General features: G+C 34.5%; 1 protein-coding gene across 2 annotated transcripts in view; it reads left to right on the top strand.

Moving 5' to 3' along the window:
- Positions 1 to 17,575, top strand: part of KLHL1 (kelch like family member 1) — a 178,942-nt gene that overhangs the window by 64,721 nt on the left and 96,646 nt on the right. For both annotated transcript variants that reach the window (XM_041419928.1, XM_041419927.1), the window contains 2 exons: positions 1,680 to 1,816; positions 16,960 to 17,156. In XM_041419928.1, the coding sequence (XP_041275862.1) occupies positions 1,680 to 1,816; positions 16,960 to 17,156 (334 nt within the window). The remainder of the gene's footprint in view (positions 1 to 1,679; positions 1,817 to 16,959; positions 17,157 to 17,575) is intronic.

Genomic DNA, 17,575 nt, shown 5'->3' with positions numbered 1-17,575 from the left:
CCATAGATGAATTTAAATGATGGCTAGTAAATCTGAAGCAACAGCTAATGCAAAATGAAATTAAATTAAATCTCCATGAATGAAATGGTCTCCAATGAAAATCTCCATCACATACCTAAATTACACCTCTGCTATCTGTGATCTCATAGGAAATCATCATGTTTTTCCTTTCTGTGATTTTTTTGATGCTTTTATTAAAGCATCTATGAAGAATAAAGTCACTTATTTATAAGTGGTCAGAAAAAGTACTAGAAGAAGATTTACAAATATAATAATATATAAATAAGCAAACATAGAAGTAAATGTTCTTCAATGATGAAAAAATAGTAAATTAGGTGTTTCTCATGGCAGCACCAAAGTCTATTTCTAAGTTCATCTTTTTGTCGTCATCCATTGATGTTTAGTCATTACATAAATATAAATGTGAACTGTTTATGAATTAGGATGTTGACTTCTAAAATTCATCACTGCTGGAGTTGAGCACAACATGAAAAGTGATAAAAGTACTATACCTGTTTAGTCATTTCCCATCTTTAGAGGAAAGATTATACATATATGTCTTCAATCTCCCCTACTTGCTGGTAAAATATAGCAGCTTAAAGCACTGTAAAATTATGAAGCTAATTCAAGCTGTCATGTTTTACTTAGCTATTGGGGTGAGATAAGAGTGCAAAAGCAATCAATTACCATGGTGGCTGATAAGACTTAACATGTTTATCTTCACTATATTTTTAGTAATAATTTGCCCTGCACAAACTAGCTAAGAATATACGAAAGGCTAATTGTTTTTCTCTTGGTTTCCATGTTGTCCAGTTGTAATTGTAGTGTATTTTATTAATATGTTTGTATGTCATGTTTTCAAATTAATCCAGAAATGTGGCCATCATAATGAAAGCACATGGTACACTATTTATATCTGTACCACATTTCTATCTCACGGTCATCTGTGAATATTGGGTCCTAACAAGACCAAAATTTCACTGTAGATGGTATTTGGAAGAATGCCTTAACTTAAAGCCCCAGTAATTACAGTCATACCTGATACTGCAGTGGTATTGATTTATCTATATCAGATCCCCAAACAGCAAGCTATGATCATTTTGTAGGTATTTTCAAAATATATTCAAAATATTTCTTTGGACATGTTTATCAACAAAAACATTGTATTACACAGTGATTTTATTACATATTTTTAGTGAGTAGCATGTTAAGCTACTAACAGTTTAGTAGATTATATTTAGTATAAATATAGATTGTCTAATGTCACATTCTATTTTTAAAGTTTATAATAAAGAAGCCTTTAGGAATGAAGAAGAGTACCTCTGGATTATGAAATGCCTGTCATTATTAAGTTGATGATTTGCTACTGAGAGATTATCTTGTTAACAGTTGGGACATCTGCATGATTGAAAGATTATCAGAAAGACTGAGTGATAATTTCCATGTCTGTTTTATAGTCATATGCTAAAGTACCACTTGGTTCGTATCAGAGGATGCAAAATCAAATTAGAATTAAATGTCATTCTGTGTTTTTCTGCCAATGTCCATTAATAATATATTCCTTCTAATAATTTTTAATTATTATGAAAATAATTTTAAATAAGTTTATAAATATGTGATATTTCTAATACATATATCCAAGCAAATTACACCAGTTTCTTACTTTTTTTTTTTTGCAGACTTGTCCTCAGTTCTGTCTCTGACTACTTTGCTGCCATGTTTACAAGTGATGTTTGTGAAGCCAAGCAAGAAGAGATCAAAATGGAAGGCATAGACCCCAATGCACTGTGGGACCTTGTTCAGTTTGCATATACAGGTATCGTGGTGCATACATTATAGACTTCCTATAGAGGCACATGTGGATATTTTTGTTTGCTACATTCCAGTTAATTGTATTTTTTATTTAAATATTTTTCTTTTTAATCTTAATCATCAAAAATGTTTATTTACAATTTCTAGGGACGAATTCAGATTGTTCTCTCATCTCCAAACTGTTTAATATTTCAGACTTGTCAAGTTCATTGGGACAGTCAAGAAAAGGATATATTTTTCTTGGTCTTCAAATAGTTAAAAAGAGTGTCTCATACCCACATGATTCAAATTACATAGGATCACTGAAGAAAGAGTTGTATTTTTTGAAGAATAATCCTATGTTGCTGTCTGAATCAAATCTCAGTTTAAATAATTGCATAAATCTTTAAAAATTTGAAAGAATAAAAAATTAAAGTTTAAATAAGAAAATGTTTTAAAAGGTTTTATTATGAGCCTGATGTTTTCACTTTCATTTCCTTTCATATGCTGGTACTCTGTTTTGAAGTGTGAGCTTACGAATAACTCACAATTCAGAGTTAATAACTCAAAGCTCTCTTCTGAATAGTTTTTACATTTTAATACATTATAGATTTAGGTTTTATCCTTCTTAAGCAACTTGTTATGCACATTGTAACTGAAGTACATTAATCTGACAGAAAGAATGCTAATGTTACAAAATAAAGTAATTAAAAGAGTGGAACTGCCTATAAGATTTACCTCGAATCACATAAGTATAAAATATATACTCTTTTCTATATGTTTCCTGAAAGACTTCCTTATATTGTTTAAATTAACCATATTTTATAATGATGATTCTATCATATATTTGATTTAGATTCAATTTTAAATCGATGCCCCAAACCCTGCAGTTTTAATCTGCTCTAAATACACATATAATAATTTAATCACAAATTCCTGTTTGCTTTGATATATTTAATCAGGATATGTTCTGGGTTTTTTATGACATAATAGCTGTACCATCTTAATAGAAAACAGAAGCGGCAAATAAGCATAATTTAAGCTAAAAATACTCTTTTTGAGAATAATGTTTGAGAAATAAATGTTCTAGGAAGGTAAGACCATGATTTAGGTAGTACTCTACATATTAAAAGGGTAATACCTACTCCCTCCAGCTGTGGCTTTGCCACTCAGGAATGTGCATCATCTGGAGGGTTTCAAGCTAGGGATCCATAAAATGAAATAGTTCACATAAGAAGGATACAATCTGATTCCTTGGTGAATGAATGGCACAGGAATACCGGGGCAAAATCAAGAATACCTTGGCACAGAACAGCAAAAAGACTGCGGGTAATGTTAAATCATTTTGTAGGAGGAAGGTTAAAGATAGAGGAGATAAGAGAAGGGACAGTGTTGTTCCCCTGGAAAGAAAACTGTGGAAATACTAAAGTACTGTATTGTACTTTTGTCTCAGTATTCATTAAAATATCACCCGGAAAGATACAAAAGAGTTGTTATTGACAGGAAGAGATAGCATGCAAGTGTAGATTAAGGAAAGGAAATTCAGAAGGATGGGGTGGGGGGGGTGGGGGGGTGGGAAACCATTTTCAAGATGAATAAAGCTATGTAAGAACTTTATGGTTATCTCTGAGAACTTTGGAGACTGAATGAAGCAATGAAAAAGTAGAAGAAGCAAGCTTCTGCTTACCAAAAATGTTTAAAATTTTCAGCTCCTTTATGCTCCTTGATTCTCTATGCCATGCGATGTACTCTGTTCATTATATGAGATGTAAAATTCAAAAGTTTCTTTTTGCTGTAAGGCAAATAAGGGCCAGACTTCACAAACGGATGAAAAGAGAGCTCCACAGCTAGTATAATTTGCATGTTTTCTAATTTGCCTCATATGACCTTGCATCTGTAATATTAATTCATTTAAACAGTCACACAGTCCAAACTGCCACAGAAATGGCAACATTATGTACTATTATAACATCACCTGGAAACATTAGAAACCTAAGATGATAACCAAGATCTCTAATATCATTCACTTGAAATGGTAACACACCATTATTCTTTTTTAATAACTCATTTTGGAAACCAAATAAGAGTTTAAAATGCCTTAAGTTTACACTTGCAAGTTTCACAAATACTTAAAGACAATAGAAGAGTGATGAGGGTCGGGAAACGTGAGAAAATTTTACATGCTGAAAGATTAAATATATTGGATGCCATAGATCATTATGGTTTTTATTACTCTGTCTTGCATTTCTCTTCCATCAGGTTCTTTATCCTGATTTATTCTTATTTATCCTCATTTATTCTTAGCTTGTGTCCTTATCTCCTGGAGTTCATTTGGGATTATTTCTTTCTCTATTCCTTTTCTGTGCATCACATATCTTAGCAGACACCTGAATTTCCTAGCTACAATTATGCTAATAAATTAAACAACACTGGGGAAGGTTTGCAGGCACTGGAACACAATTGTCTCTATTGATCCTGGAAGTTTTAGCCAAATCCAAATAGCTCCAAATCCAAATCCAATAGTTTCTCTAACAAATGGTGGGTATACCTTGGATACACAGCTCGTCATTAATGTGGCTAACCTTGCACAGAGGGTAAGGGCATTAAAAAGTGCTCTGGGGGATTCAGTGATAACTCACGTGATTCATGAATTCCTAGAAAACAGTCCCAAACTTATTCCGTTTATCGAAATTAAATACAATCTAGGATTCTCAGTTAATGACTCTGTTTTCCCTTGACCTTCTAGAGCAAAACCTTAATTTTTTCCCCATTTTGTTTTCATCATCTCAGATGATTTATCTAGATTCATAGTTTCTTATCTCCTTTCTTGCACTCTGGTTCCTTATTTACCACCAGTCTAGCTCATGTGCCTTTTCCCTTTGAGTCAGTTCACTTTCCTTATGCTGCATGGATGTGGATGGACAAGTGGAAATTTAAGAAAATAGCCACTGTTTGGATATCCAAAAGCACAAAGGCCAACAGAAATTCCCTTTCAGACTTTTGATTGCTAATCTGGAGCATACATCTGTCTAGATTTAGGCAGAAATCTGGAGAATCTGGCTGCCAGATTCTAATTACTGATTGCACAATGTGTGAAAAAGTTTTCAGCAACTCATGTCTGTGACCACTTTAGCTCTTTATTGTTTTACCTCAGGAATAGAAAACAATTTTGACAAATGGGCAGTTATTTACTCCTATTTTCTTTTTCCTGTCACTAACTTCTTAACTCAAAGAGCTTAAAAAAAAATCACCTATAGTTGCTGCTTGTTACAGAGAAGATTTTCCCTGGGGACTACTGAACAAATCAGAAAAAATACAGCTGAACATGGACTTGTTTGCAAAAATGTAGAAGCTAAGAGTATTACAGTGCAAATATGTTCAGATGTGATTTAAAAGGTGGAACAATTTCCACATCTTATTATCTATAATTCAGTCAAGTTTATATATTTTTTTATAATCTAGTAAAATTATAGCATTTTTACCTATGAATCATACATATTAAGGAGGAGGTAAAGAAGGATAAAATATATGTGTCTATCTAAAGCAATATTATAGGTGAAGATATCATAAACTGATGCCACAACCTCCACCAAAATAATCTAATATGGTTGCAAAACATCAGAATTAAAGTTCATCAAAGGGGAAATTTTGTACAGCAGACACATAAGGAAAAATAGTCCGGGGGTGCATCAGGCACAGCATCACCAGCTGAGCATGGGAGGGAATTGTCCTGCTCTGCTCTGCACTGGGGTGGCCTCATCTAGGGTCCTGTGTGTGGTTTTGGGCACCACAATATTAAGAAAGACATTAAATTATTAGAGAGTGTCCAAAGGAGGGCCACAAGATTTGTGAAGGGGCTTGAGTAGCAGCTGAGTTCACGTGGTCTGTTCAGCCTTGAGAAGACTGAGGGAAGACCACATTGCAATCTACAATTTCCTCATGAGAGGAAGAGAAGGGGCAGGCACTGATTTCTTCTCTGTGGTGACCAGCACAGAACCCAAAGGAACGGCCCATAGCTGTCTCAGGAGAAATTCAGGCTGCATATTAGAAAAAAAAAATTTCTTCACTCAGAGGAGGTTGGGCACTGGACGAGGCTCCCCAGGGAAGTGGCCACAGCATCAAGAGTGACAGAGTGCAAGAAGCATTTGAACAGTGTTCTCAGGCACATGGTGTGACTCTTGGGGTTGGTCTTGTGCAGGGCTTAGATCAGTGATCCCTGAGGGTCCCTTCCAACTCAGCTTATTCTGTGATTCTGTATGCAAATAGATTTCTAAGTAATTGGTGAGGTAGAATTACATGGTGGCCAGCAGAGCATTAAGTCTTGTACAGCCTTGATTGGAGCAGCTCCTGAGTGAAGGCACCTGCCAGTCTAAGAGTAGTAACTGGAAGACAGAAAATTAGACAACCAAAAGTGTTGATTTAAAGATAATAAAGGGTGTTGAAATTTCTGTGAAGATTCAGTGTGAATAATTATGTAATTTTAAAGTTATGTGATTGATGTACCTGTAAAACATAATTTCGTTAAAGGTGAAAAAATTGGCATGTGTTAAAATATGTACTATAAACTCTGTGTTAGGTGAGTCTTGGAGTTGTTTTGGAAGTGTTTGGGGATTTTTTAATATGTATATTTAACTTATATTTTTTGTAAACAAATTAATAATGTAGTGACTTCATGTTGTTTTATCTGAAATATGCACAAAGTTTTCTAATGATATGGCTACATTATAATGTAATTACAACTTGTATAATTCAAATTATGTAGATGATGTGAATTTATTAGAAAAATACTCCAACAAAATTATATGCTTCTTCTTCTATACATACACTCACAAGGATAAATCAAAACACCTTTACCACAGTTTTTTTGTAAAGGATATATTTGACCAGTAAAAAATATGGGACTTCATTAGTCTATCCACGCTTTGCTGCATTTTTTTTGGTTTATTCAAATAGACAAAGTATGTTTTGTCTGTGATATAGTAGAACTGTAACTTAATAGGAAACAAAATTTCCTCTTTTGCATATGTGCTCCCTGTGAGCCAACTGAGCAAATGAGAAGCCAACACTTAGGTGCAATAGCTATGCAGAAAGTATGTTTCATTTTTCAAGCAGAAAGACGATTGATAGCAAAAAAATCTATGATTGAGATCTTAGTGCCCTGGTATAGATGGATATGTAATCTTTGATATTTTAAGAATTCAATATAAGCAATTACACAGATGAGTGTTTCTACACCTTATTTTCTTAGGTAGTGCTTCTTTCTTGATCTTAAAACTTGAGTTTTCATTATTTTCAATTTTGCTTCAATAGTTCAGAGAAGACTGAAACTACAGATTGATATTCTGTTGTTTTTCTCCTATTGGTGACTATGGGAGCTCTCCTTTGAAGATACAAAAGAGCTGTGAAGTTACTATAGATTTCCTGCATCGGGAAATCTAATTAGCTTCAGGATATCTAATTAACATACATTCCCGACAGTGATCAGAAGAGTAGGTTGGTGCTTTCATACTGTTAATGAAACTGGAAAAGCAAAACCCATTTAAGCAATAGAAAACTAAAAATCGTTGATTTATTTATACATCTCTGAAAAAAAAAATAGAGATTTCATACATGGAGGAGGTTCAAGCCCTGCTATATAGCTTTTAATTAAACTTTATTTGGGAGATGCTTTAATTAAAGTACTGTCAAGTGCCTTTGTCAGTGTTATAGCTAATAACACACACAGGGCAGACAGCAGGGATGCAGCAAGTAGGAAAGTGCCTTTAAGCACAAGACCCTTTGGTTCTTGCACCACAGAAACTATATTAATTAAATATCTCAAGGAAATTTCTTTCTTGGTTTTGGTTTGGGGACTTCTTTTTTTTTTTTTTTTAATTGGTCAAAGTAATTTCTTTACGTGAACAAACATTGAAGACAGCTCAGCATACTTTTGGCTTGTGCCAATTATTAGTGTCAGAGTGCAGGGGTTATCACAGCCACTGGATTATGCTACAATATGCTGTTTGAATGTGACTGCCATTGTTTGGAGGATGACAGTGTTTGGAGTAAAAATGAGGCCATTTCATTCCCCTTTGCCTCAGTGCTAGAGAGAGTTCCCAGACAAGCTTAACTCAATGGATACATCGTAAGGTATTTTATTAAAAGCTTCTGTTCAGGCAAATAATGCGTGGAATTTAGGTACTGGTGGCATTTTTTTACAGTGTTTCAGGCTACTCCTCTCTAGTATATATTAATCACATTGAGAAGTGGAGCTACCCTGATATTATAAAGATCATTGCCTCTACTTCTCTGACATGTTGAGTTTGTTCAAGAATTGTTTGTTCTGTAGTGTCATGTTAGAGATCCCTGTGAAGGTGGACCATGTCTAAGTAGCACTTTTTGAAGGAGACTATTACCAACTGCTGTCTCACTACATTTTCTCTGCCATGTATTTGATGGTTGACTTTGCAGTTGCAGAGAATAGGCCCTTAAATTTCCATTAATTTCAGATGGAAGATCATTTGTTCCAGGAATTCTGGGATGAGTGATAAAAGGACAAATTAAGGTAAGTGAATTGATCTGAAAGATTTTGTCAGCTGTTGTGTAATGGAGAGTACAGAAAAATGGTCATATATCATACTAAGTGCTCATAGACCTTGAATAAACTTAACTTCTGGATATGGAGGATCACCTGTGAACTCTTTTCTAGAAGCAGATACTTGTCATGATATATGTCATACTTTTCAGGAGTAAATAAAGAGAGTGTTGCAAAGAGAGTTATCCAAAGAAGCCTTCTTTATCAGGGCTGCTCCAGTTTAGGAAGAAGGAAGTGGTAATGATGGCACAATCTATAGAGCCATAATTCAGATTATCTGTCCATGGATGTTCCACATTGACTACACTTCGAAGTTCATATGTACCTTTGCCCCAGTTACATTTCAGATTGACATTTTGATATATAGTGTTCCTCATAAGATTCTGATTTATGCACCTGCATTAAATTCTCAACTATACTGCCCATGTGTACAATGCAAGAATCTTTCAAAATTCCTCAATGTAACTATAGGATCAGACTGTTATCTTCTGTCCTCTGTGAATGTCAGCCCACTTGGATAAAAATACGTTCCTTCACCAAATATTTTTCTGATCCTAAAACAAGCAGTGGGCTTTCATATAATTCAGGTCTGTAGGAAAGAACTTCAGAGACCCATTTATCGTGAAGAACTGCAGAGATTGACTGCCTCCTTTGTTTTTTTTAAGCCCATCTCTGAGGATCTTGTTTCCATCTGCAGCAGATATTTTCCATTCCTGTCACTGAAACACAAAGTTCTTGCTCATTCCTGCAGCTCTACACTATGCTCCAATGAATTGTTATTCTTTCTTTTGCCCAGGATACTTCATTAAGGAACAGAATTGGCAATTATGTACCAGGAACCAGCTGTTGTCTCATTCTTTTGGCAAAGTATATGAGAATCGCTTAGGAAAGAGCTCTGAATTGGATATCCATAAATTCTGAGTATTCAGAATGATCTAGAATATTATGGAGAGATAGATAGTGGCTGTGTTTCCTTGTACTGTGATGCAATCTGCTATTCTGGAGAAGTCAATAAAAATAAATTCAGGCAGACACAGGGAAGCAATGAGTATGGAGGGGAAGAGCAGATAACTGGGTACACTGCAGGGTGCATTTTTAAAGCTGTCCCTTGCTAGGCTCAAAGCTTTCATTTCCAAAGAGAGATTAAAACAAGTACTAAACATTAATACAGGACATGGCTGGAAAGTGAGTGTTCCTTTGAATGGAGTATCATCCCTCTGTGTTGCCATCTGGGACATGCCAGTCTGTTGCTTAACTGGCATCAGTGAAGTGATTAGACAGGCTGCTGCCTCTTTAATGTGCTTCCTTCTGGAGCTCCTACACTGGAGATGTGTACCCATATCCACTCTCTTGAGCTCAGCTGCCCGGCTGTGTATCTCCTGTTCCAAAACAAAAGCAAAAGAATAATGAAAATTGCAATGGTAGTTTGTGAAAGAGGTCTTCACCTTTCAGGTGTTTACTCCTGCTCCTGCACTGTAAAACACCTTCACTGCCTTTATGTTCTGTGCCCATCTGACAGCAGCTGTGATGAAATGTACCCTGAGAACAGGATGTGACTCGAGTACTCACTTCTACCACCAGTGCAATCCAACCCAAAGAAAAGTAGATTTCATTAGGCTGTAGGGTGGACTCATAAGCAAAAATCTTTTCTTGGCAATTGATGCCTCCATTTCTGTAATTTTTTGTTCTCTAAGCATGGATTTGGACTGCTCTGTGCTGTAGCACAAGCTGCCAAATCGTTGCCTGAGAAGTTAAGAAGCTTATCTGGCAGAGGTGAGTGCTCCTGCTTCTGAGCTAGCTTCAGGTGTAGAGAATAAAATACTGCTCCTTCAAACCTGAAAGCTGAGCTCCTTTGTCCTTGAGACAATTTTTTCCTTTTTTCTTTAATTTTTTTTTTCCTGCCAGAGGCCAAATCTTGACTGTGTTCAGTCTAATAGAAAGGTTGTATCTCTCCAAGACGTACTCAATATTTGGAACAAGTCTTGTGGAATGAAACTTCCCTGCCTTCTCAAGCTGAAGTTTACTTTTGTTTACAAACATAAATTTCTGGAGTGCCTTTTGATGTGTTCAGCATGATGAGCAGAACATACAGTCTGGAAGCAAACATAAGTACTGAAGTCCATTGACTAAAGCATGAAAAGTTAAGAGAAACTAAGGCCTTATAGATTAAATGAGCTTTTTGAAATAATTGTTGTCATTTCCCATCTTATTTTGTGAATGAATGCAAGATTTGTGTTGTTTAAAATTTAATTAGGAAGTGCTGTTTATATTTATGTATTTTTTGAGGTAACTTTTATCTTGGCTTTTTCTTTCTTTGTTTTAAGCTGTGAGTTTTTATACCTCTATTTTTATACATAATTCCAAATGCAATGCCTGTATATTAGCAGAATTATTTGTGACAAAATTGCTAGCATAATGGTAATCTGTGTAAGTACAAACCAGTAATATTTTGGCATATAATCTCAAGAATGATATCCATATTTTAACAATTTTTCTATAACTAATGGAAAAACACATTTTCTATCTCAGAGTGCTAACATATCATTCTTCACAATTGATTAAAAGTTTTTATTAGGATGAGGCTCACAGCTCAAATGATTTGCTGCTTTTAGTCCAGTTATTTTTATATACATCTTAAAGGTGACTAAGTTCAAGTATATAAAATGAGCTAAAACGTCTGAATGGTATAAGGAGAAAATAACATTTTAATGTCTCTCTCTAAAAAGCTGATGTGTATAAGTCAGTGGACAAATTTTCTTTAAAACTTGACTTTCAGTTATACAACAGAAGTGTTTTGGTTTGCAGCTTGGAGGTTTGTTTTTTTTAGAGCAGGAGATGAAAAGGTAACATGTAACATGTTGTGGATTATTTAGGTTAATATAGTTTTCTGATCTTAGCCAGACATTTGTGAGAAGTTTCCTGCTCAGGGGGATTTTAATTGTTTATAGCATTTCCTTATCACTCTGCAATGGTGTAATTTTCCGTGCTATTTAAAAAAAGGGGACTGGCAGTACTGACAGTCATGTGATTAGGCCTGTTGAGTCCACTTATTTAAAAGATGCCATTACAATGCAAATAATTTTATAGTATTTTAAAAGACTGAATCCAGTTAATTTATAAGAATTCTGATATTACTGTGATGGTGTTTTTTTTCATTTTTTACAAGCTGCATGTTTATGTCTCTGCATATTTATGGAATTATTTTATACATAATAATACTTAAATAAAGGGAGCCTACAAGAGAGGTGGAGTGGGAATATATACAAGAGCACATAGAGACAGAACCAAGGCTTCAAACTGAAGTACAGTAGGTTTCGATTGGATAATAGGAAGAAATTCTTTACTGTGAGGGTGTTGTGGTACTGCAGCAGGTTGCCTAGAGAAGCTGGAGATGTCACACCCTGGAAGTGTTCGAGGCCAGGCTGGATGGAGGAAACCTGGTCTAGTGGGACATGTCCCTGCCCATGGCAGGATGGCTGGAAGTAGATGACTGTCATGCAAATGAGAGATGGAACTTCAAAGGAGGGGTACAAAAAGTCATCCAAGCAAGAAGCCAAAGCCTGAGCAAAAAAAAGCCGAAGTTGGAGTTGAAGTCATTGAAGTCATTTATTGAAGTTGCAGTATTGTTCTCACAGTGCAGTTTTATACTTTTACAGCTCCAGGCAGCCACAGCTTTTAGCAAAAATTTCCCACTAGCTGCAGATAGCCTATTGTTCACATTACTTGGCAGCCTTACTAAACTACGTAATTTCAAAGACCTTGATAGTTACATATACAGTTCTTTTCCCAATTATTTTTCATATCTATGGTCTCTTTTCCCAGGGTCTGTATCCCACCAAAGCCAGAACAACCCATTCCATAAGCTCCACTACGCTCTCTGTTCTGTCCCCTATTTGTTCTCCCATAGATGATCTTTACAGTCCCCTCCAACCCAAATCATTCTGTGATTCTAAATAAACACAGACATAGAATGGCTTCTTCCTCAAGTACAACTGATGAATGTGGTCTGCAGCAAATAATTAATAGAAAATAAAACACAGTTTGATCAGAAGAAACCTCTGCTAAGTGAATATATTGCATCCTCTTTTCTTTTCCAAAAATATCTTCACCTTTATAATAAGCATGGAAGACAATACAACGTAGAATTTATCTTTTAAGGCATAGGTCAAACTGGAGACCAAAAGATGTTTTGCTACACAGAAGATAGTTTTTATAGCATTCTTCATTGACTGGTGCTTGTGGATAGACATAAGAGGTGATTTTACACACTATGTCACTACCAGAAATTGACCATAACAGACAGAATTGATCATCAGAATTGAACCCAAGGAGTTTTTTATCACCTGAAATCTGATGGCTCTAATGAGTCCAGTGCAGTGTTTGGGAGCAGAGTAACTGAATTCATATCAACAAATATGAATATCAGTAGTTGTCTCAGTAAGTCAAATGAAGAGCTCCTTTTGTAGCTGAAATCAAGAAATAGCCATTCAGGCAGTGATTCATCTCACTCTGCAGTACGTGACTGAAACGGAGCAGGTGAAAACTGCTCTAAGGCTTCCTATTTCTCTCCGTGAACTGTAAAAGGAGATCTTGGGTGATTAGGTCAGGTGGGTACCTCAAAGTGCCTAAGATTTGGAATGATTAAGATAAGCAATGGCAAAAAGGTTTAATACAGCGGTGTGAGGCATAGCATGTTTTTAACAAACTTTTTCAAGTCTTCAATTGTATTAGATGCTTTTTCAAGAAACCAATTTCTTATTGTAGTCAATTAATCTACTATGCATAAAATGAATAAATATTATCTTGATACCATTTACTGCCTTTAAAAAAAAAATTGGACCTCCTAAAACTGATTAGTCTCCAGAAATAATTTCATTCAGCAACATTTCAAAACTGCAACACAACTGATCAAGACACATGAAATAGTAAGATTAAAAAGATAAATACATAATTTCAAGGAATTAGTTTTAGCCTTTGTTTCTAACTCCTTGACACTTCCCATGATTTCCCTTGGACACACAACACTTAAGAATTTTGAGGAATCTTGCTATGAATGGGTAAGTGTGTAATTACAAAAGAGAAAAAAAACTACTATGAACATGATGTAAAATGATATTATGCTGTGTTACAAATGTAGGTAAAAATTCATTGCTTATACATAGAGTGAATGATCTGTACCTAATGAGTTGTCCCACCACAGGTCCAATCTGTTGGTCAATACATGTGGGAGGCTCTTCCTGTGATACAAACTGACCTTATTTAACAGCATACAAAGGTGGGCAAAGGTGCAGTGGTTCCCTGCAAACAAAAATAGTTCTAAAGTATAGCCACTAGTGTAGCAGAGAGAATAAAAAAGAAGAAAAAAACCCCCAAAAAAACAAAGAGAAGAACCCAAAAACAACAACAAAACCAAAACCAAAAACATAAATAAACAAAACCCCAGAAACCAACTCCAAGATGTAACTGTCCCTGAACTTGGGAAAAGGTTTAGCAACAGAACAAGAATATCAGAAAATGCTTGTATTATCTCTGCTTCACATTGGTAATGAGGTAATAAAATTTATGTAGTCATTATGAGAATGCATGCTAAAGGCAGGCATTTTAATTTCTGCATAAGCAATGCACATAATTTTTTTTTTCTCAAATACAGCTATAATTTAGAATAACAATTAGAATTCATTAAAGTTCTTCTGATTGTTTTTTCCCCATATTTTTTCGTCTTAATTAATGTAATACAAAAGGAAATTTTAAGCTCTAGTTAATTTGTTTTTCTCAGACTAAGGCACTTGTGCAAGCTTTTAGTGCATAAAACTGAATTGAAGAAGTAATATTAATGCCCCTTGAATATCCCATCAAACATTTTTAAATAGATGCTTGGATCTTCTAATTGCCAATGTGAAACTGTCTGAAGATTTCATATTTTGTGTACAGAGCCCCTTAACAACTTTCTTTTTTCATACTCTGACCACGCTAAACATTTGATATCCCAGAGGAATTTGAATAAAAATGTCATAGCACTCTTCTGAAAAAGGGAATACAGACTTTGTGAACAAATTTATTAAGTTGTCTTGATGTTTAGAAAAGAAGATAATTAAGATTTGGAAGACATTTAGTTGGATTAAAACCTATCTGTCATTGAAGCTAAAAGAATGAACAATAAACTCTTTAACTCATACTGAGTGTATTTTTCTAGCTTTTATCATAGATATATTAAGTAGTAAATTAGTATTTCTGAATATAGTTTAAAAAAGTCAAGCTATAATATATTCATATGCCTAGATATGCCAGAAGTGGTTGTATGTTTACTTCCTTTATTAAAATGTAAAGCAGAAATGTCTTCATGCTCTTTTATAAAAGTGTGAAGCATCTTCTTCAAAATGTCCATGTTAGTTACATAAAAAATAGATGATTCATAAAACAGATAATATTTTTTATTGTTTTAAACTTAGTTTCATCCTACTATTTCCCAACTAATACTGTACCAGGACTAGTGTACCTTAAAGTGAACAGAAAATATCTCAGTTTGAAAACAAATAGATTGATGTGTTTTCAACTGATCCCTTTGGGTTCTTCTCCTAAGGGTAGCTACCTTTAGCGATAAAAAGGCCAAACCATGAGAGTGTGACCTTTCCTCATAAAGTTAGGATATCAAAAGTGATTCTTTCTACACTTACATTGCTTTGCAAATGCTCCCTGGAGCGGTTTTGTAGGGCCAGAGACTTTTTTGAACTCATTGTTGAAAAAGAAATAGCATATAAGAAAAGGAGATTTAGATTTTTTTTTTGTGTTTTTTTTTTTTTTTTTTTTTGTTTTTTTTTTTTTTTTTGTTGTTGTTGTTTTGGTTTGGTTTGGTTTTGGTTGTTTTTCTTTCCATTTCTCAGTTCATCCAATTTTCAAAGGTGTTTTGCACATTTTTAGGTTTTTTACTTCTGTTACCAGGATGGTCAGTTTTAACCTGAAAACAACTATCTTTTGAATGCTTCCACTTTACACACTGGAACTGTCTTCCAGAATTGTGTGTTGAGCCAGCCATTACTTGCAGGCATGCAGCAAATATGGGAGTGTCATTGATGAATATATGTGTCAGCCAAGAATCTGCTTCTGAGTGTGCCTTCTGACCACACTGCATAAAGATAGGGTGTACAGAAATTGTGAGAAAAGGTTAGATAATATAAACAAAAACTCAAGTGACATTAATAAAAGAATAAAAATAAGGAGAGGAAACCCACTAAAATTAGGCTGTGTGCGTGATCTGATGCTCTGACCTTTGCAAAAGGATGTATTATAACTAAATTTGGTAAAGTATAACTTCACAGTTTCCCTGTAACATTAAAAGCTTCAGATATAGTGAAAGGATAAAAGATCAGATGTGCAGTGTTAATGTTACTGTATTTTGGGTTTGGTACTGCAATATAAAGTGTCTTTTCAATTTCAATGGCATGCTATTATGAAATTGAGGATTTTAGAACTCCTTAGTGCAATGCAATAGATTAGGATTTTTAGATTTTTTTTTTATGTGACAACAAAGATTGTATGGGGAAAAGAGTGAGTTTATCTAGGTGTTGAACTATAATACTTTTAAGAGAAAGATCAATATGCACTTAATCCTCTTAGAGACGGAAATTACTTTTCTGAGCACAACACAATAAAATCAGAAGTATTTCTTGGCAATTTGTATTAAATTTGCACATTTCATTTTCCTATTTGTTTTTTTTTTTTAGTTCTCCAAAACAGCCTTGTAATCTTTAGTTTGAAGATTTTTAAGTTACTAATGTAAGAGATTTATAAGATTCTAATATAAAAATAAATTTAAATATTATGGTTGTGGGGAGCATTATAATAAGAATTACATATTCCAGCATAAAATAAATTCTTTTTGAAGTTTATTTTATTCTATTTTACCTTTTATATATTAAAAAGTGTGTCAGTTGGCAAGGTAAAGTTAATGACTTGTGAAATTACAGAATTAAGTGCCATGTAAGTATTAATTAATGGTTCTTTTCCCCAATATAAATTATTTTAGAGGAACTATGTGTTATGAGAAGCCTGCCAGATGTTACTCAGAGAACATTAATCCTGAAGTTACATTACAAATAATCAACACAATGTTTGAAGACTGTTAAGCCTTGTATTGAAGATGCATTTATGAGTTTATTCATACTATGCTAGACAGTTATTTCATTCTTTTCAAGGAAGTAAATGGCTGTGAGGTTTGCTCTGTGCCACTGAAGATAACACAAGTTTTATCACACATTTCAATGAGAAAAAAAAAGAAACCCAACAAAAAAAAACCCCATCCACAGCCTGGTTGATGTCAAGATATTCCAAGTCTTCTCTTCCATTTGATACAGTACAGTCTCTCTTTTTATGCCTGTTATATAGTTGAATTAATAGTATTTTAAAAAGAAATATTTCTAATACTGTAATTTCCAGGTCACTGGGGTGTTCAGTCAGGGAGATTAATCCTTCTTTTCTTTGCTTTTGCTGTAGAGTTATTTATATAGAGCTACAATTATTTATAAAAACATCTTTCGATACTGTATATTTTTCAAATACTAATAAGTTTGCATTTGTTATCAATACTTTTATTTTAGGCTGCCTGGAATTAAAAGAAGACACCATTGAAAACCTCCTGGCAGCTGCTTGCCTTCTCCAGCTCCCCCAAGTAGTAGAGGTTTGCTGCCATTTTCTAATGAAGCTTTTGCACCCATCCAACTGTTTGGGAATACGAGCATTTGCTGATGCGCAAGGGTGCACAGAGCTTATGAAGGTGGCTCACAACTACACCATGGTAAGGCAGTTTTGGAATATCTAAATTCGAGTCTTGTGAATCCTATATATCCTCTACAAGTAAAAAAAACGTGTTAGGATTTGGATTGAAACTATTCTGCATTATATTTGGTATTTCTATGGAACTTTATTTCATAAGTGGAAACCATTGAAGTGGGGATTCCTAATAACTTCAGTGAAGTTATGACAATTGGCCTTCTATGATGGAGGCACTGTTTGCTGGGTCAGAACAGTATATAACTTATTTAGATGCGTGATCTCATGCAGGTGAAATAGTAAAGTGTATGTAAATCGTTATAATAATCTTTAATCACTTTAGTTTAGCTTTAGAGAAGCTTTGTAATTGTCATTGTTCTGCATGGGGACACTATGAAGGGAAGTTGTGTTGGGTAGTTGGTTTTGGGTTTTTTGTCAAGAATT

The sequence above is a fragment of the Onychostruthus taczanowskii genome, unplaced genomic scaffold (assembly GCF_017590055.1).
Source record: "Onychostruthus taczanowskii isolate IOZ18803 unplaced genomic scaffold, ASM1759005v1 scaffold62, whole genome shotgun sequence".
NCBI classification, from domain to species: Eukaryota; Metazoa; Chordata; class Aves; order Passeriformes; family Passeridae; genus Onychostruthus; species Onychostruthus taczanowskii.
This window is presented reverse-complemented; position numbering and strand designations above follow the sequence as displayed.